At 39.3% G+C, this 19,998-nt stretch overlaps 1 protein-coding gene and 1 long non-coding RNA gene across 5 annotated transcripts in view; one reads left to right on the top strand and one right to left on the bottom strand.

Moving 5' to 3' along the window:
- Positions 1 to 11,909, top strand: part of LOC103551625 (uncharacterized) — a 28,065-nt gene extending 16,156 nt beyond the window's left edge. For 2 of the 3 annotated variants that reach the window (XR_545039.2, XR_011527633.1), the window contains 3 exons: positions 3,608 to 3,876; positions 5,563 to 5,632; positions 11,782 to 11,900. This is a non-coding gene — a long non-coding RNA (uncharacterized lncRNA). Of the gene's footprint in view, positions 1 to 3,607; positions 3,877 to 5,562; positions 5,633 to 9,780; positions 9,841 to 11,781 lie in introns of all 3 variants that reach the window. The other variant, XR_011527634.1, reaches the window with a different exon arrangement.
- SUCNR1 (succinate receptor 1) lies at positions 9,113 to 19,205 on the bottom strand. 2 transcript variants are annotated; one of them, XM_008521183.2, is made up of 3 exons: positions 18,951 to 19,138; positions 12,639 to 12,704; positions 9,113 to 12,162 (listed from the first exon to the last, which is right to left on the bottom strand). In XM_008521183.2, the coding sequence occupies exons 1-3, from the start codon at positions 18,951 to 18,953 to the stop codon at positions 11,209 to 11,211; spliced, it is 1,023 nt and encodes a 340-aa protein (XP_008519405.1). In that variant the 5' UTR covers positions 18,954 to 19,138; the 3' UTR covers positions 9,113 to 11,208. The 2 variants fall into 2 exon arrangements, with proteins under 2 accessions (XP_008519405.1, XP_008519411.1); XM_008521189.2 differs by lacking the exon at positions 12,639 to 12,704 and having other exon boundaries at positions 18,951 to 19,205.
- Positions 19,206 to 19,998: the final 793 nt, after the last annotated feature.

The following is a 19,998-nucleotide window of genomic DNA, read 5'->3' as shown; positions in this document are numbered from 1 at the left end:
CTACCTCATGGATTTGTTAGACGGATTCAGTGGTTTAATACGTATGGACATATTTGAACCATTAGATCCTGCAAATAAGAAGCTCTCAGTAGATGTTAGCTGATTTTCCATCTGTATAACTTTAAATGGTGTGAAGGGACTCTGAACAGGAGAGCAGTGGCAATTTGAACGTAAGAGAGGGTGATTTAAGCGTGGACGTGTGGCTGCTTTTCTTTTTTGTGTGAATGTCCAAACTAACCTAAGGTACCTAAAGGTTTGGTTTGATTTTTTTCAGGCCTCTGTTATGCTTGGAGCAGTACTTACAGTCATAGACTCTCCAAGTAGGAGGGAACCCAGAGGTCATCCAGGGCCGTCTAAGACATGCACACTCTACAGCACCACCAATAACACAGCACACAGCCAGTGATGGGGAACACATCACTTCTCAAGGTGGCCCATCCAATTTTCAGACTGTCGTAGTTTATTCTTGTCTGGAGCTGAACTTTACTCTGATTACCTCCTACCCACTGGACAAGTTCTGCCCTGTAAAGCATCACAGATGAAATATAATTCCTCTTCCTTATGAAAATTATTCAAATATTTGCAAAGAGCATCCATCTCTACTCCTCTCCCCAGTAGGTCAGGCTGAGTTCCTCTTTTCTTGAAGCTAAGTTCCTTCCATTGTTGCTTGTATAACAGCAACATAGAGTCCTGCAGAATCAGTTAGAGTGGACTTCAAATTTCCATGCGCTGAACTTGGGTGGTTTATTAGAGCCCTCTGATACTTTACTGCTTCATGGGGGTGGGACTGGGAACACCTAACTTTAAAGGTTGCATTAGGGATTCAATGGATGAGCATATGCAGATCACCAGACCCAGCACAGGCACTCAATAATGACAAGTAACTGTCCTGATAACTATTGTTTTACAGAGAATGTTTCTCCTGCTATTCTGTGCTTTCTTTGATGAAAATGTTCAATGTGAAAACATGCGGAAGAGATTAAAATAATTACTTTCCCTTTTTTGTGCTATTCCTAGACTTGGTCTAATCTTAGATTTTAGGACTCTCATAGAGACATTTGAAGTCACTTATAAGTAATAAATGTGGTGAATGTTACAGAATGCTTATTATGTTTGTTCCCCGTGTTAACTACATTAGTTGCGCCACGTCCTGTCTCCGTTACAGTAATACTGTAAGGCAAAAGGGCACTGTTATGCCCGTTTTGTAGAAGAGCGAATTGAGATTTAGAGATCCTAAGAAACTTGTGCGCATAGCTAGTAAGTGGCACAACTAAGATTATAATCCAAATCTGTCTGATTTTCTGTTAGACCCCCTAGGTTACCTTTCCCTCACTTGTGGGATGAGTTGATTAATATTCACAACAGCAAATGCCCAATTTGCTACCATAGAAACAGACAGAGCAACTAGGATAATAAACCAAAACTCCATTCAAAACATCTTCAGTCAAATTAGGAGATACAGGATCCCCACAAACCGAATCATGTAACTGGGAAAATAATGACAATGCTGGAGAGGGAGGAAGTAGATGGAAGGAATGAAGTCTGATGGACCTGAAAACAGGAGGACTCCCAAACTGCCAACAATTACTCACTGAAAGAGTGACGGGCCAATTAGAGAAGAGCAGCCGCAACCTGGTGGGGTGGGGTGGGGGTGGATCGTAAAGTCCTGCATCTTGAGTGAGCTCAGGAGCTCCACCGTCAAGAGTGCAGTTCCTGGAACAATTAGGGGTCCTATGAATTTTCAAAATTAATCAGCTGAAGCTGTCTTCTAGGACAAAGTCCCATTCTGATGGGAAACTTCTGGGCATAGCATCCAAATGGAAAAGGACAATGTATGTCAATGGGACTAAAGGAAAGAGAAGTTCCAGGTTAAACAAATGGGTGAGTGGGTAGGAAAGCCAGGAGATCTCAAGACATATGTGGCCATTTTTAAATTTACTTTACAAAATCACAGAAGAGTAGGCTCCAGAGCTGGAGGGTCCAAATGGCTCCATTCACGTTGGCGCTTGCTGTCTGCAGGGGGCTTAGCTGAGACTCTCACTAGGGGTCATGATTCTTCTCCACATGGGTCTATCATCAAGGCTTCTTGGGCTTCCTCAAGCCTGATGTCTGGGTTCCAAGAAGATTCAAGAAGAAGAAAGCAGAAAGCAGAAGCTGGCAGTTCTCTGAAGTCCTGGACTCAGAAATCCCAGGAAATCACCTCTGCTACATTCTACTGGTCAAAGCAGGCACAAGGCCAACCCAGATTCAAGATGTGGGGAGACTAGCTCCATCTCTAAGGCGGAGAGTGGCACACACGTCAAGGAAGAAAAGGACAGGTGGAGGTCGTTGGCGACTGCCTACCATATATGCTGATATTAAAAGTGCAAAGAATGAAACTAAAAGTGAATCCAGTTACTGATATAACTACACTGAGAGAAACTATTCTAACTGACTTTAAAATATGAGATAGACTATCCATCTTTAGTAAGTATATTCTAAGGACAAAAATAAATGAAAAATAAAATATCTATCTTAAAACGATTTTATAAATCACATTATTTATGCTAGTGTCAATATTGACATTCTGACGCTTTTTGTGTGTAAGCTGGAAGAGAAAGAGAAATTATGTGATATTGTAAATCTATCATTCTTTATGTTGTTGAGAATTGGGATTCTTGTCATGGGAGAAAATGTGACAGGAACTAAATGATTGCATGGTTGATGTAGTGAAGTTTACTTTCTTGTTGAATGTATTAAACGTATGTATTTATCTCTCTATACAGCAAATTTATATATGTAGGTCAAGATTTTCTCCAGGTCCACCAATTTATGAGCATAAATGGAATCACAGAATACCAACACTTTTTCTTGCTTATGCTTTACCACCTCAGCATGTCTAAAATCCTGCCCAGGGTTTATTTATGTAAGGCCACTGGGATCTGTCTCATTTATGCTCATGCTTCCTTCTCCTCTTCTTCTTCTTTTTTTTTTTTTTGGTGAGGAAGATTGGCCCTGACCTAACATCTGTTCCCAATCTTCCCCTTCTATTTTTTTTTGTTCCTAAAGCCCCAGTATATAGTTGTATGTCCTAGTCGTAAGTCCTTTTAGTTCTTCTATGTGGGATGCCACCACAGCATGGCTTGATGAGTGGTGTGTAGGTCTGTGCCTAGGATCTGATTTGGCGAACCCTGGGCTGCCAAAGTGGAGCGAGTGAACCTGACCTCTAAGCCACTGGGCCAGCTCCACCTTCTCTGCTTCTGTTGCAGATTTTTTTTTTCATGGCATCCTGCTGAGACCGCTGAATCTAATTGCTAATCTGATCTGACTAACCACTTTGCTCCTGATGGGTACTTCCGGTGAGATCTGGCATCATAAATTCTAACAGAAACCACCACCGTTGCCAGAGGATATTATTTCGTTTAAGTTTAAGCTTGATGTTCCGAGGGTTAAGCGTGGGAGAATCTTTCTTCTTTATGTTTATCTTGCACTATATGGGGGTTTGGGCTAATGTCCGTGTGTGGGAGGAGTGTTGCTCAAAAGCTATGCTGCTTGTCCCTCCATGTTTTATAAAGGTTCTAATGAAACAACACCCCTTGAATTAGTTTATATCCACTTTTCTCCGTAGAACTCAGACAGGAATCTGCACGAATCTGCAGGACTTGGGCCAGAAGAAAAATCTAAGTGACCCACATTGTGTTGCACGGAGAATCACCCATCTCCTGTGTCTAAGGCCTTGTCCTGGACAAGAATGGGCTGAATTTACCCTCTTTCATCAGTGATGGACTCTCCTCTGTGGAGCTCTTCATACACATAAAATGCACGCTGCCCTGCTCCACAGCTCACCAACGCAAGCCTTTTTCCCAGCTGTGGACACAACTGAAGCTTAAAGTCGAGGTAATAGTTTCTATTGTATACATTAGAAGTCTTGTAGAATGTGCCAATTTACTAACACATCAAATATTATTACTTAGTTTTTGATCCTTTGAAAACCACAGGAAGTGGGTGCAAGGTAATAAATACAAGCTGGGACGTCAGCTTTTTCAGCAACTGTTAATAAGTCCCAGAATGTATCCCCTTATCCTTTCCCCTGTGATAATAATTTTAAAGTTTACCACAAATTAGCTTGAATGCAGACTTTTAAAACATGTACTTTTCTCCATTTTAACTCAGTGCACTTTAGATGGAAAGCTCTGAAATGAGCTTTCATTAAATTCACTTTAAACAGTTTGTATTCTTAAGAGTTAAATCTTAAATGAAGAAAGCTACACTTTTAGGAAAACAAATTTAAAATCTCTCCTCCCCATGTCAGTGTTTTCTCACTGAAAATAATGTTTTACAGTAGTTTTTAAATGGCTTTCTTGTTTATGTCTTAGTGGATTAAAATTTGGGTCATCCCTTGGACTTAATTTCAAAAGAGATTGTCATTGAGAGTTTGCGTTCTTCATTTCCGAAAGCCTTTCCCCAATAGTACATTGGAGACAACAATACAGCCAATATGGCCAGGTTCTCAGGGATCTAACGAGTTATCAAGACAAAGCCAGTAATTTTATACAGCACATTCCTTGTTCCTTTTCTTCATGTGACATACACACACACATCAGTATGACATTATGCATTTCAAGTATTGATCTACATAGATTTAAATGAGACATGGAAAGGATTATAATTTACTACCTTTAGGAATCAGTTCAAATCAATATATTTACAGCTAGAGTTAATAAGTCTAATTACATGTTATATAGCACAAGAGCAAATTTTGTATTTGAATACATTGTTACTTTCAGTAGGAAGCTCCAGAAAAGGAAATTTTCTAATGAAATAGTCTCCATATTATTCGCATTTAGTCAAAATATGAACATGAGTCATTGATTCTGTTTGGAAATCTCCCTAAAAGATACTCACAGGGTTCTGGGTCATAGGATTTAAAACTGCATTACTCAAGAAGCCAGCTTCCTATAAACGTTATACGCTTCATCGTTATTTAGAGAAATTTCTATTTTGACATATTACATATGCTTAAGCTTATTGTATCTTGTGAAAACATTACCCATGGATTCCATACCACGTGATTAAATTCAAGATTCTAAATGAACGCAGTATCCTGCATGAGTAAATACAGTGAGACTGTGACTCAAGAGCCCGTTCTAAAACTCATTGTCACATCGCCCCTGAGTTGTCTTCCTTAGAACTGTGTCGTAAGACAACACTGGGGTGAAATGATATGACAAATTATGAAGTAAACATCCTTATATAGAATCTAAAAATGGCCCTGAAGTGTATGAACTTCCATGCAGTTCTGGTCTACTGCTTGGGGACCAAGAGTGTGGTTTCTGAAGTCTGTCCCTGTCCCTTATTGGCTGTAGGACCTTCGGCAAGGCATTAACTCTCCATGCTTTGCTTTCTTCATCTGTAACCTTCATGGGGTTTGGTGAGAGTTGAAGAAATTAAAATATATAACATGCTAGAGCAACTGTGGCTGGTACACTTTAAGTGCTACCTAAGTGTTTGCTATTACCATTATTGTCTTGATGGCTTAGGATGGGATTTGGTGCCTGAATTATCCCATTTCTTTTCCTCTAGGCTCCAACGAATCTAGTATTCCCACAGGAATCCACAGCAAATGGGGATGGAAGCACTTGCGTGGTTACTGGTAAGCCTGGATCTGAATGTGAGCTTGAACTCAAGACCAAAGTGGGGTTTCCGCACTAATTTGGACATACGAATCTAGTCAGAGATATGACAACTGGGAACCTAACCCTTCTTCCGCATTATACATTCTTCTACATTCTTCCACATTATAAGGACATAAAAAAGAACCCCTTTCACGTGATGGTAGACAGCTCTGGGGGAAAAAATATGTATTTTTATATAAATGCACATTTGTAAATGTTATTTTATATCCTGACATATTCAACGCTTATAGTTAATCGCTCTTGTTCATAGTTAGCTGACTAAATATGTGGCCTGTTGATGACACTCAACAGCAGAGAGGCGCTAGACAGAAGTGAGAAGAAGCTATGCGGGGCTCAAAATTACCATCTTAGCACGTAAACACTGAAGTGTTTGTGGAAGTGGTCTAACTACTTGAATTCTCATCACTCTTGTGTTTTGTCCAGTGTGCCTTACTCCACTGCCTTCCTTCCTGTGAGATAATAGCGAGTAGACACATTCACGCACTGCATAATGATGTTTGGTCAATGACAGACAGCATATATGAAGGTGGTCCTGTAAGATGGCCTGTAATATGGCCTATGTGTGTAGTAGGCTATACCATCTAGGTTTGTGTAAGTGCACTCTATCACGTTCGCACAATGACAAAATCACCTGACGACAAATTTCTCAGAATGTATCCCCATTGTTAAGCTATGCATGACTCATATGTTGGTCTTTGATCCCATCTCTCATATGGGGCTTCAAAAACTCTTGTAAATTCCCAAGTGATAAGAATGGTAGGAGCATCTTATGTTCTAATGAAGTGACTCTGGGTGGGCTCCTGGGATCCTGGACTCCTGGATGGGGGCTGGTCACCAGAAGGACCACACCATGATTAGAAGCTTGAAATTTTCAGGCCTGCCCCCTACTTCTCTAGAGAGGGCAGAAGGGCTGGAAATGGAGTTATAATTGATCGTTCCTATATGAGGAAGCCTCCATAAAAATCCCAAAAGTATGGCGATAATAGAGCTTCCAGATTGGTGAACACATCCATGTACTGGGAGGATAACACACCCCACCTCGTAGAGGCAGGAGCTTCTGTGCTCAGGACCCTCCCAGACCTCACCCTTTGTTTCTCTTCACCTGGCTGTTCATCTGTACCCTTTATCATATCATTTGATAAACTGATAAATGTAAGTATGCGTTTCCCCGAGTTCTACAAGCCACTCTAACAAACTAATCAGACCAGATGAGGGAGTCCTGAGAAGCTGCAATTTGTAGCCAAGTCAGACAGACGTTGTGGGTAACCTGGGGACCTACTACTTTCAATGGGCAGCTGAAGTGGGACAATGTCTCATGAGTCTCATAAGACTGACCTCTTAATCTGTGGGCTCTGATGCTCTCTCCAGGTAGATAGTGTCAGAATGGAGTTAAATTTGTAGGACACTCAGCTGATATTGCAGAGAACTGCTTGATGGGGAAAATTCTCCAGGAGAATGGAGGTTTTCCCTACACACTTCCCTTCCTTTTACAATAGATAAGAATGTTTTAAATCTTTATCATAAAAAACTGAGAAGTATATCTGTAAGATGGGAGAAACTTCAATTTCCTTTGGATTTGAAATAAGAATTTCTTTTATGGACAATCCTACATTTGTTGAAGAAAATTCTTTGGTAAGACCACTGGGGCATTCAAATATTTTCAGTGCCCAAGTCTCAAAGTGGGGCAAAATTACCTTTTATGAGGCAGAGTGGGGACCTAGGCTGAGGGAAGGCTGATAGACAGCAAAAGGCAAGACAATGGGTGGTGAGTGACATTTGCTTTCAGTAAAATTATTGCGTTTCTTTTAACTGCCTTCTGTTGGAAATCATTGCAGAGGCTAAATTTAAAACCAAAGCTGACACAAGGGAAAAGAGAGGAAACATGAACGAATGCAGAAGCTAAAGTCAAAAGATGGTCAAGATGAAATCAGGCCTTAGGAATTTTTAGAAACTGTGAGTGAGCATTTAAACTATTTAGGGTGTAGAGTTATATAATCTAGTTAAGCATATTTACTTCTGTTTCTAGCAATGGTGTAGTAACTCCTGGGGAACCTCACTTCCTGAAAGTAACATCTGTAACCTCCAGCAATGAATAAACAACCAGCCAGAGGAAGGCACTAAAGAGTGAGCAAAAGGAGGCAGACACGGGGAGGGCGTCAGTAATGGAAGAAGTAAAAGGAGCTAAGTGGCACTCCCATTTATGTTGTTAACAACTTTTAGTCTAGGCAAAGGTCCTCATCAGCCTATGTAGTGTTGCTAAAATTCAGACAGAAACCTGTACTCTATCTGGCACGAGAAAGCAAAGGACAAATTCAAGGTGTACTCAGCAGCTCAAAAGTAAAGGGAGATCCTTGAGAGGAGAGACTTAGAAAGGGAACCCTACATCTTGTATACAAACTCTGCTCAAGTGTCTAGCTGACCTCTGAACTATGGATGTGATGGGTAGATTCTAAGCAGCCCAACTAAGGCTAAAATAACTGAACTGAGATTGCAGAGTTTGGAGTTTGAGTTCAGCCATGAAACAAAATATCAGGACTCTTCGATGGAGCAGAACAGAATCCAGTCTCCACAACATGTTATTCATCAAGTCCAGAATACAATCCAAATTTATGAGATATGAAGAAACGGGAAGTTGTGACCCATCCTTAAGAGAAAAGGCAGTCAATGGAGACCAACTTTGAAATGACCCAGATTTGGAACTAGCAGACACAGATTTTTAAGCATCCATTAAAACTATGCTCAAAAGTATAGAGGATAATACAAGGGACAGGGCAATGGCTGGCGCCTGTATTTGTGTATATACGCTCTATTCGTCCTGTAAAATAGTATTACTTACAGAAGCGGTGATGACAAAAACAGCTTGATCATGCACACGAAAAAGGAGCATTGAATTCTAATTTGTTCTCTAAGATATTCATGCATAACAAACAATCATTTAAAATGTACCTTGCTAGGCGCTATGAAGACAGTAAAAAATTAGATATGATTTTTCCATTTGCAGAACTTAGAGTTGACTTGAAGGTAAACAAGTGTAATATAGGGTAAAAAAAAAAATACATTTCATAAAAATCGTACTTAAAAGCAGTCTGAAATCCCAGAGGCAGACGGATTTATGTCCAGATTTTTGGAGGAGAAGATCTAAAGGATGACGTTAAGAAAGAGTGACAGATGAGATGGGCCTTAAAAGATGCTTAGGATTTTTCTATGTGGGCATGGTGGAACAGGCGTGAGCATCCAGGTGTACACAGTGAAGAGAGTTCTGAATATAATGAAGTGAAGTAGCTACCTTTGGCTGGAGGGTATAGTTTATGACAACAATGTGAGAATGCATGACGAGTAGGTGGATTCGGATGGCAAAATATTGGACCAAATAGTTTAGACGTGATTCTCAAGACACTAGGGAGCCAGTGAAAAGACACGATACAAAAGCCCAGCAGTTTTTCCTTTGAAAATCACAAACCCAGAAAGGATTTCCATTATTTATTGTCCGTGATTCTTAGTCATCTAAAAAGCAGATGAAATGGCTCTTATAATTTTAGTACAGGTCTGTTAAGGATTAAGTTACCACATGACAGATTAGAGCAAGAAAAGAACTAAGAAATGTGCTATGAAATTATTTAAGATTTTGGTTACAGGGTCTATGTAAGAGTATATGGTTTTACAAAATGTTTCACCATGCTATTAGAAAGAGTCCACCACTGCCACTCCTTAAATTGTATGTTGATAAGTTTGCAGAAACAATCAAATACTCCTTTCCTAAGGCCCTTTGGGGGCCTTTTCTGAGGAGGAAATTCAGGAGATTCTGTTTTCAGTTTATTATCAGGCAGTTATAAAATTACATTGAGATTTTTAAAATATTGATTATAAAGACAAGGCATGAAAAAAATATCTTAAAGCCTAATGCTGGCAAGAAAATAAGTCCTTTGTGAATAATGTGTTTTTACAATATTTCAGTTGCTCGCACTGTAGAAGCATTAACTGGGAATATTTTGAGTTTTGGCAATATCAGAATATGATATCACCAGAACAGGAATATTATCTCAGACGGGAAGGACAATGGACTTCCATGTCTTTGCGCATGTTTGTTTTATCTTTCATGTTACAGATAATGACCTCAAGAAAAGGAGCGTAGACAAGTGGCCACAGACCCATTTTATTGCATATAGTAAGTGAATTATTATATGATAGTCATTTGACGTTAAAAAGCTAATGCTGCACTTGGTTTTTGTTTTCCTTAGTTTGGTTTGTGGCATAGAATGGTGTCTAACTAACCCTCCTCTGATAATCTACATTTATATGCACATAAATATTCCTTGTGTTCCACAGTTTCATGAAGTGCATCTTGTTTAGAACATTTCCTTCAATGGTCATATATAGTGTTCAATGAAAACGAGCTTCACTCCAGATGCGAGTCACTCTCTCTAAGACAAATTTGTCCTTGTAAAGTATCTATTGCTCACTAGAAAAACTGTGTATGGGGGAGAAACTGTGTGTGACTTCCTTCCAAAAGGGAAAATCAACCCAACAAATTTTGCTATTACATTTCATTTCCTTTTGTTTGCTGTTTCGATGATATTTATATATTTTAAAGTTTACTATGTAGTCAAGAGCAGGAAGGCCAAGGAACTTAATATATTTCCATGCACCAAAAATAAAATTGTGATAATAAAGCGCTAGATGGTACAATCATCATAAAAACAACATACTCATTTTGTTTTGCTTTGTTTTGTCTTGCTTTGGGCTTCCTCATAGACACTTTGTGTTCTGTAACTCTGAGGGTTTTGTAACTCTCCTTCGTATCTCTGTCTAGTATTTTCATAAAATCCTTTACACTTAAACCCCTCAGAGCCAAGCTCAGACATGCCTCTCTGTTGAATTCTCTCTTTAGGGTCTATTTGACATGATTCTTTGCACTAAAAACAAAAAAAGGACTTATAATTAAAACTGGACCCGAATTCATGATCAATATAAAGAAATATCTTACAAGCATCCTTGAACTCATTATATTCTTTCTTGCTTGTTGCTGTTACCGTTTGCTTTAAACTTGCTCAAGAGCACAGCTGCTAACAACAACATTTAATCATGCATGTTAATCTTCTGTTACTCAGTTCTCACGTAAACTTACAGGATCGTATGCATAAGAACAACATACAGAATGTTGCCAATGCAATTTTTTTTACAATCTGGATTAAATGCAGACAACTTTCTGTTTTATTAATCTTCCAGTCCTTTTACACCGATTGACCATGTCCTTACAACACCTAAGATTTTGGACTTAAATGCTCAAACGTTAGACAGTGCTAGTCCAACTCCTTTCAAATCTTAGGTGAAGAAACCAGTGAAGACTTCCCATCCTCTTCTTTTCACATACGCTGGGTACAACATGTCTTTAAAACAGGAGCAATGAAGTGGCCCTCTCTGGTTTATGTCTATGCGTTGAATCAAATTCTAGCTGGCTTATAGCTGCATGTGTATAACACTCTGTTACACGAGCACCTCCCGTTTCCCTGAATGAAAACATCAGCCTGTTAGCTCATCTTCTAAAGGATGTAAGGGATTTGAAGAGGTGCCTCAGTTTACTCATCAGCATCTCCCTGAAGTGATCTCCCATGAGGAAATAGAAGACAGGGTTGATTACACTGTTCAGAAAGGCCACAGGCCGGGTCACAATGTAGAAGGTGCTGATGATGGCCTGGGTGCACTGGTGCTGCGTCCAGTTCCCCAGGCGGGAAGCGATCCTCACGTTCCGCATGATGTGGTAGGGCGTGAAGAGCACAGAGAAGATCACAACCGCCATGATGATGAGGTGGAGAGGCTTCTCTAAGGGCAAAGAAGTCGCCACCTGCCTGCTCCTCTGCTTCAGGAAAAGAGCAATCTTGAAATAGAAGAAGCACATCACTAAAAGGGGGATGAGGAACCCTAAGAAGGTTAGACACAGGCTGTAATTGAGGTTGTCTCTGGGGTTCCCAGAACTTGCATAATCATTGCACTTGGTGTCGTTGTCATCTGTGACAGGGTTTATCAGAGAAAGCATAGGCAATAGCTCTAAGGTTACCAAAATCCAGATGGCCAAAGAGGTTAAGACAGCAAACTCTTTCTTTTGCAGAAAGTGTTCCCGGAAGGGATACTTCATGAGCAGGTACCGATCGATGCTGATGAACGTGAGGAACAGAATGCTGGAATAGAGGTTGGCGTAAAGCACATACCGGTTGATCACGCAGAGCACGTCCGCGTACATCCATTTCCCGTGGGCGTAACTTCTCATCAGCATGGGAAGGGTGCACAAAAAAGCCAGGTCAGAGATGGAGAGGTTAAAGAGATAGATGTTACTGCTGTTCCAGTTCTTCAGACAGAAGAGGTAGCCGAAAACAACAGTAGTATTCCCGAGGAGCCCCACAATGAACTCAACCCCGTAAAAAATGGGAAGGTAGTACTTCTCCAGGGCAGCCTCTGCAGCCAGCCAGTTCGTGCAAGTTGTATTCAGTGCCTAAAGGAGAGAGAAAATACAAGGATGAAACACCAGACTGTGACTAAAGAGAAAACCGTGCTTGGCATAATAATAAAAAAAACCCCTGCAAAGTTGAACTATGGAGAGCAGGTTACATTAGCAAGGAGTGCATATATATATATAGACATATAAGTATACGCATATATGTCACTAATATATTATTTCAACAAATATTTATTGAGTACCTTTGAACTGCATGCTAGGCGCTGGGAGTAACAGCAGAGAGGAAAGTGAAGTTCCTAATCTCAAATGGTTTATCCTCTCTTGGGAAGAATAAAAAAATACATACATGTATAATGATAAAGAGAGTTCCAGAGAGAAAGAAAGGCACGTGCAAAGGCCCTGAGGTGGAAACACACATAGAGGACTTGACAAACAGCAAAGAGGTTAAGGAAGAGTGCAGTGAAGTAAGGGATGAGGAGAGTCTAATTCATTTCTGTGTCTCCAGGACGTACCATGGTCGCCAGCGAATCAGAGTTGTTTGACAAATTCTGCTGAGTTAAACTGAATGGAACCATAATCTACAAGAGGAAACAGGGATTTTTATAACTCCAGTCTTCCCATTTTAATAGCTTTTATTTTGTTCCATATTGTCAAAGAATTGTGCTTATTTTATTAAATTTTTTAAATGGAATTCCAGTTTTAAAACATGATTTTTTACAATTTAAAATATGAAGTTGAAAACTCTTAGAAATCATAACAGCAGCCACTATTTACTGAAAGCTTATAGTGAACCAGGCACTATGCTCACCACTTTCCAAGGATTATCTCATTTAATACTCACAGCGACATAATGAAGTGGGAATTGCTGCTACTTTCACTTTACGCATGAAGGCACTGAGTTTTGGAAAACTAAATATCTTCCTGAGGTCAGACATCTAGAAAAAAGCCTTCCATCATAGCACCTTCCAAATAGGGGCTGTGAAAATAGGCAATCTGATTCATTCAAACCTCACGTCTTGCTCACCTGTCATCTTCTCTCTTGTAATGAGGCCAGATTGTTTGTGTTTACATAGGGCATTTAAAGAACTTGAATTTTTAAAAAATGTACTAGATTGTCATTGTTAAGTGTTAAATCCTACTTACTTGTAGTGAGAAAAAAGCAAAGCTGAAAATAAAATTTTATAAAAATATCTTTGGCGAATAGCATTCTGAGTGTTAGTTGCAGTCAAATGATTCTTTCAATATTGTGTTTTGGTAAATAGAGCAAAATATGAACAATGCACCGGAGCTGCTTTCTCTGGGAAGTGTGTGGATATTGAGCAGAATCTGGGGTGCTGAAGGCATCTGGAAAACTCATAGCTACTTTTGTCCAATTTAAGTGGTTTCTTCAGTTAAAGATTGCTGGTATATTGAGAGTGTTTTCTTTACAAAAATAATTCATGGAATTGTAGATACGATGAATTCAATATTTGATATTAATTTTAATCACTTAATTTAAAACATCCTAAATTGCTCTGAGCCTCTCCTCAAGTCTTGCCACGGCACCCTGCCACTAAGTCCAGTTGTAGACACAGCTGGACAGAAACCTCCTCAGGCAGTGGACACATGAAGGCTGCTGACGAACCAAGCAGACACCTCTGAGGTTGTCTAGTCGAACTGCTGTCTCACATCCCCAGCCATTTATTAGCTTTCTCAATTTCATGTCTTTTGCAATTTTTTCAGATCTCTTCCGCCTACTCCACCCTATGCATCTGCAGCAGATAGTTTTGCCTTCAAGCTCCCTGAGATGGAGCCCGTTTGTTGGGTGTCCACTCTCCGGTTCCTGCCTCTGTACCTATCCTCTCCTCCACCCTTCTCATGATGACAGAGAATGTCTCTTCCTCTGGGCTTACTCCAGATCCAATTCATTCTCAAATTCTCAAGATTCCTATGTTATCTATCTTCTCTCTTTCCTGTCTCTTCGGCCTTCTTCTCCATCTCAACCGCATCCTTTTCACTAGCGTTTAAATACTCTGGTCTCATCAGTCTTGAGAAAAAGAAGACATAGACAGCTATTCCTAACACTCTTCGCACACGTTTCTCTCCTCATCATAGCTCAATTTACAAAAGAGCTGTCTTCACTGACAATCTGACCTCCCATCCCTTTTCCCCCTGCTCCGGTTTGTCTTCTGACATACCCCTCACCAAAATAGCCTCAGATTGCTCAGTTCGATGGTCATTTCTCTCTCCTCTCCTTCCTGGACTTCTCAGCTGTTTTTCTCACCATCCCTTCTGGACACACCCCCTGCCTTTGCCTTCCCTAACATGGCCATCTGCTGCTTTCCTTCTTCCTCTCTGCTTGTTCTTGGCAGACTCTTTGTGGCCTAAGCCTTCTTGGCCTAAGTGTTAAATGTTGAGTTCCTCAGGGCTCAGTACTAAGCTCCTTCTTCATCTAGACTCGGCCTGGATGATCTCATCTACTTTCTAGTTTTAATGACCATATATGTCAACAACTCTCAGATTTATATCCCAGCCTGGGTCTGTCTTTTAAACTCTAGATTTTTATACTCATGACTGCTGATTGACCTCTTCCTGGCACTTCTGCCTCCAGGAATCCGACACTAAACTTTCTGACTTCCTTCTTGATCCTGCTGCGCCCCCACCTAAGTCAGTCGATGGCCAACCATTTACCCAGGTGCTCACCTCAGAGATCTAAGCAACATCCTCAACGTCATCTCTAGCTTACCTCCAATAACGAATGAACTACCAAGGCCTGTTGGCTAGAATGGCTGCATACTTCTCAAATCCGTCACTCTTGCTCCGTCGCCTTCACCACCGTTCTAGTCCAGGCCACCAACCTCTTTATCTTGGACTACATCACATCCTCTTATGGTCTCCTCACAACTTCTTTGGCCCCCTTTCAATCTACCTTTGACACGATAGCTAAACAATCTTGAAAAACTGCGACCAAAATTCTGATCATCTTACTCTCTCAACCTAAAGACTTAAATGACTTTCCACTGTCAAGGGCATAACGTATGAAATCCTTGATGGGGCCTTCAAGGCCTTCATGATCTGGGTCCTGTGCTCCACATCCACCTCCCCTGGCATTACTCTCCTCCTTGCTCATCTTTCTTCATGTTCTTTGAACGCACAGAGACCTTTCCTGATGTTCAGTTCACTGAATCTCTTCTCACTGACCTTTCCCCCTGTGATCCTTGCCCCATAACATACTGTCTCAAACTATACTTCTTTCAGAACTCAGTTAAAGCGTAGGTCTCCCAAGATAGGCTCTCTGACACATTCAGTCTAAAGTAGGTCCCCCCATTTTATGCTCTCATTGCAGACAGAGCTTGTTAGCATTTCTAACAACTTTATCTTACTCGTAGTTTATCTTCTACATCTGGCACAGTGACTACCGGATAGTAGATGGTCTGTAAATGCCTGCTGAGCGGAGAGATGAACAGAAACCCTTGACTGTTTATGAAACATTTTTATAAATATTTCCTCCAAGGTCAGATAAATAGTAAGTCCAGCAAATTAAGCCCATTGCTGTATTTCACTATAAAAGCTGACACTAAATACAATATGACTAATATTCAAAATCGACAACTGCAGCAGTGGTAGCTGTGATTTACACACACATTTGTAGAAGGTAAAATTTAGTATGTATCTTCTAGGATTAATTTTAAAAATTAAGGTTAATTTAACTGCTGGCCCAGTGGCATAGTGGTTATGTTTGTGCATTCTGCTTTGGCAGCCCGGGGTCCAGATCTCAGATGTGGACTATACACTGCTCATCAAGCCATGGTGTGGTGGCATCCCACATACAAAAAAGAGAGGAAGATTGGCACAGATGTTAGCTCGGGGACAATCTTCCTCAAGCAAAAAGAGGAAGATTGGTGACAGATGTTGGCTCAGGGACAATCTTTCTCACCACCACCACCCACCAAAATTAGAAATCTACATCTGAAATTAGTAAACATCAGAGAGTCTAGGACATGTACCAAAGTACTAATAGTTTTATCCCTAGTGATGAGATTCCAGATAATTTTTATTATCTCCTTTCTTCTTTCAGTTTATCTGGACCTTCTATTTTTTTTTTCCCCCAAGTCAGCATGTATTTGATAATATTAAAAAATTTAAAATTCCTAGAAATACAGCAAAAAGTTCAATGGTCTTTTTTTTAAAAAGTGGACTTTTGGGGCCAGCCCAGTGGCACAGTGGTTAAGTTTGTGTGCTCTGCTTCAGCAGCCCAGGGTTCCCAGGTTCTGATCCCAGGAGCAGACCTATACACCACTCACCAAGCCATGCTGTGGTGGCATCCCACATACAAAGGAGAGGAAGATTGACAAGGATTCCAGCTCAGGGGCCATCTTCCTCAAGCAAAAAGAGGAGGATTGGCAACACATGTGAGCTCAAGGCCAACCTTCCTCACACACACAAAAAAATGGGCTTTATTTTTTAGATCAATAATTTTCACTATTATTTTTAACTCTTCTCCCAGCTGCTTTCAATTCTGCGACGTCCAGAAGCACTGTCTTCCTTGTCTCCTATGACACGGCAATCACCTTCTTGTCCTCCTTCTCTCTTTGCAGTCTCTTTTGTGGTCTAATCCTTCTTTGTCCCAGCTTTAAATGTTGGAGTCTCTCAAGGCTTAGTTCTGGGCAAATTTGTTATTTTGGGAATACTCAAAAAGCTGGTGCACACACTCAGGTGCATATTAAGGCAATAGAATGTTTCCTTTAGGCAAGAAATTCATTTGTTTCATTTTTGAATTTCCTCTTTTTCTATTCATAACTCTTATCTTTCTGCCTGCTTGGTTCTTAAATGTACTGACTTATGTCAGTAGCTTATGCACAGCAGAAAGCTTTCACCACCATGGGAGGAAAATATAGCTGTGAAGACTTGTATCCCTAGGAGCAGATTACCAATAACTACACTCAGGTGAGTTAGGGGCTGTGTTGGAGCCACAGAGAGCTCTGCTGTTTCTGAGTCATCCACTGGCATTGACAGTGAGGGAGTTGGTCAGCACAGAGAATGAAGGACTGGAACAAGGAAAACGAATGCCTAGTAACCGCTGTCCTGCCTCTCAGAGTGATTTCTGCCTTCATTTTTTAAAAAATAGCTTTTTAAAATGCATGTTATTATGTAACGCCCTCTCAGAAAATGCAGATAGGCAAAAAGAAGAATGCAAAATCGTCTGTAAACCTACCACTCCTAATATTTGGATCCCCTCCTACAGTTTAATATTTATTTGAATTTATTTTTACAAAAATATTAAGTTTTATAATCTGTTTTTTGGGTGCATTTATTTCATTCTTAAAATAATTTTCCTAAATCCATAATACTTACAAATTGTTTGGGTTTATAAATATAAGGCTGTCTAATATTTGCAGGCCAATTTAACTGCCCAAGACCCACAGTTTTTAGAGTATTAAATTCTAAATTGGATGATGTTTATGTGGGTGTGTTTTTAGAGCAGCCATCACAATTCTCCACTCCATTAATGAAGTGAGCTGATCCCTTACACAAAGTCCCCAACTGAAGGGAAATTCCCTCGTGAAATTAATATTATCTCTTCTGCTTTCTAGTGGTTCAATTTTAGTTTTTAGGAAATAGAAATTATGATAAATAGGTTATACGTGATGCAGATGAATTATTTTTAACAGTTTTTTTTTAGGTATTGGCAATTAAAGTAAAACCTTTAATTATACATCCAAAAATATATTTAAACACATTAGAGTTACTAAGCCACAAACAGTATTTAATTTACTCACATAAGCAGATCAGTAGTACTCATTTTTAATTTGAGAATAATATTTCTTTCACTTTAATTGTTTTCATCCTTTTTAAAATGTACATTTTTGAAACAAAAAATATCTGATATTTTATTAGCTTTTAAACTGTTTTTTCTTATAATCATCACAATTAATCAAAAAACACTTATGAAATTTTAATTCTTAACTGCTTCCTTAAGGCAAATTTACATGATAATAAGAGTTTTTTTTAACAAATTTAGTTTTTCATTCATAATTTGAATAAAAAATATATTCACATTGAAAAGATACAATAATTTAATGTTGATGACTTCATTGTTTACATATTCCAGAAATTACACCAGAAGTCAAGGTATTAAAAAGTGATATTGTGGTATCAAATTATGTGTTTATGAATTTCTTTGAAATACTTCACTAATTATAAAAAGTTCTAGAAGTCATAATAGCAATGGTTTCTGCAATTTTCCGTTTTTTCTTAGTGAGTTATATTCTTGAATAACATAATTTTTACAAACATAAATGCTGAATTTCATCTTTAGAATGACTTAAAATTCCCTCTAACATTGTATTTTATAAACGAAAATATTATATATGTATAATAATATATAATAATTTATAAAATAATTATAAAATAACATAAAATAATATATAAAATAATATATATAAATAATATATATTATAGATTATTTCATATGATTTAGAAACTTTAATTTTTCTCCGTAAATAGTTATATTTATTTAAACAAATCCAATTACTCTTTTTGTTGAAATATAAATAACTAAAACATTAGCAAATATAGCAAACCTCTTTAAATAAAATAAATTTAGTATTTGGCAATTAAGACACTAAATTTGGTAAAAAATAAGCGCAGAGGAAAAAAATTGATTTCCTGTTAGTTTCTTTGGCTGTTCTACATGGACTTATGAACAACAGTTCAGACAGTTTATTTAAACATTACTTAAAACCTGAACCGCTCACAGGCCTCTTTTAAAAGAAACCCCTAACTAACAGGAGGTCCGGCATCGCCTCACACACCCGAGCGACGTGAGCTGCATTGTAACTTACCATTCTGTGGAAGGGCCCGATCCCTTGGCAGAAATTCTTTGCCAGCAGCTTGGCAGAACTTCTTTGCCAGCAGCTTGGCAGAGCTTCTGACTCAGTGCGGTGCTGCTGGACGAAGTTAGCACAGTCTGATTTGCATATCCGGAGCCAATATTAATAATTCAAAAGTTCAGAAATAATTAGTTCCGTCAAACCTCCAAGTGAACTTCCTGTGGAGCTGAGACACAAAGCAAATTGCTCCTTTCACAAATAGATTTTGAAAAGACAACTGTCGAAGTTATTTTATTCACTATCAAAGCAACAGAGAAGCGCTCGTTATTGTCATGGTTATTTGCATAGTTAACGATTAGCAATGTTTATGTTGGATGTAGAAAGGCTTCTGCTCTTTCTTCACTTTTCAAGTTGACAGTTTGTGTTAAACTCTATGTTGGGCGTATAATAACTGAACAGCTGTTATAACAATTCTGAGGGAATTATGAAACAAATTCTGGAGGCAAACCTGGATATATGCTCTGTCGGTGAACTAGCTACAGGACACTAGAGCTTCAGCTATTTCCCATTTTATTTTCTGTGATTAAAATCAAGAGACATAAAAAACACATCAGGTGGCTCGGGATTAGAGAGAGAGGCGGTGTCGAAGCAAGATAACCTCACTCAGGGGCAATTCAGGCATCGCAATCAACGCCCTGCGTGCACCTGGAAGCACGTCAAGCACGTTGCCTGCGTTTCGGATGGAAGCACACCTGGCTTTTTCTGAAGATTATATTAGATTTACATTCAGGTAAACACTCGATCTGCTTGATATGAATCGTAGGGTTTATGCTGAGAAAGTCCCTAATTGTGCAGGCAGTGGTAATTTAATCTGAATGCCGTAAAAGTTGAATGCTGAGTTAGCAGTGACAGACAGAAACCTGAAGAGAAAGTTTCTTATAGCTAGTTGTCCTGGCCAAGCACTTCCCCCATCCAGTATGTGCGAGCCCAAAACTTAGAAACTTAAAAAACCTGTTTTGTATAGGTACACACACACATATGTATATTATAGACTTAAAAC

This window comes from Equus przewalskii, chromosome 15 (genome assembly GCF_037783145.1).
Source record: "Equus przewalskii isolate Varuska chromosome 15, EquPr2, whole genome shotgun sequence".
Lineage (NCBI taxonomy): Eukaryota > Metazoa > Chordata > Mammalia > Perissodactyla > Equidae > Equus > Equus przewalskii.
Note: the sequence above shows the minus strand (reverse complement) of the source record. Positions and strands in the feature narration are given on the sequence as shown.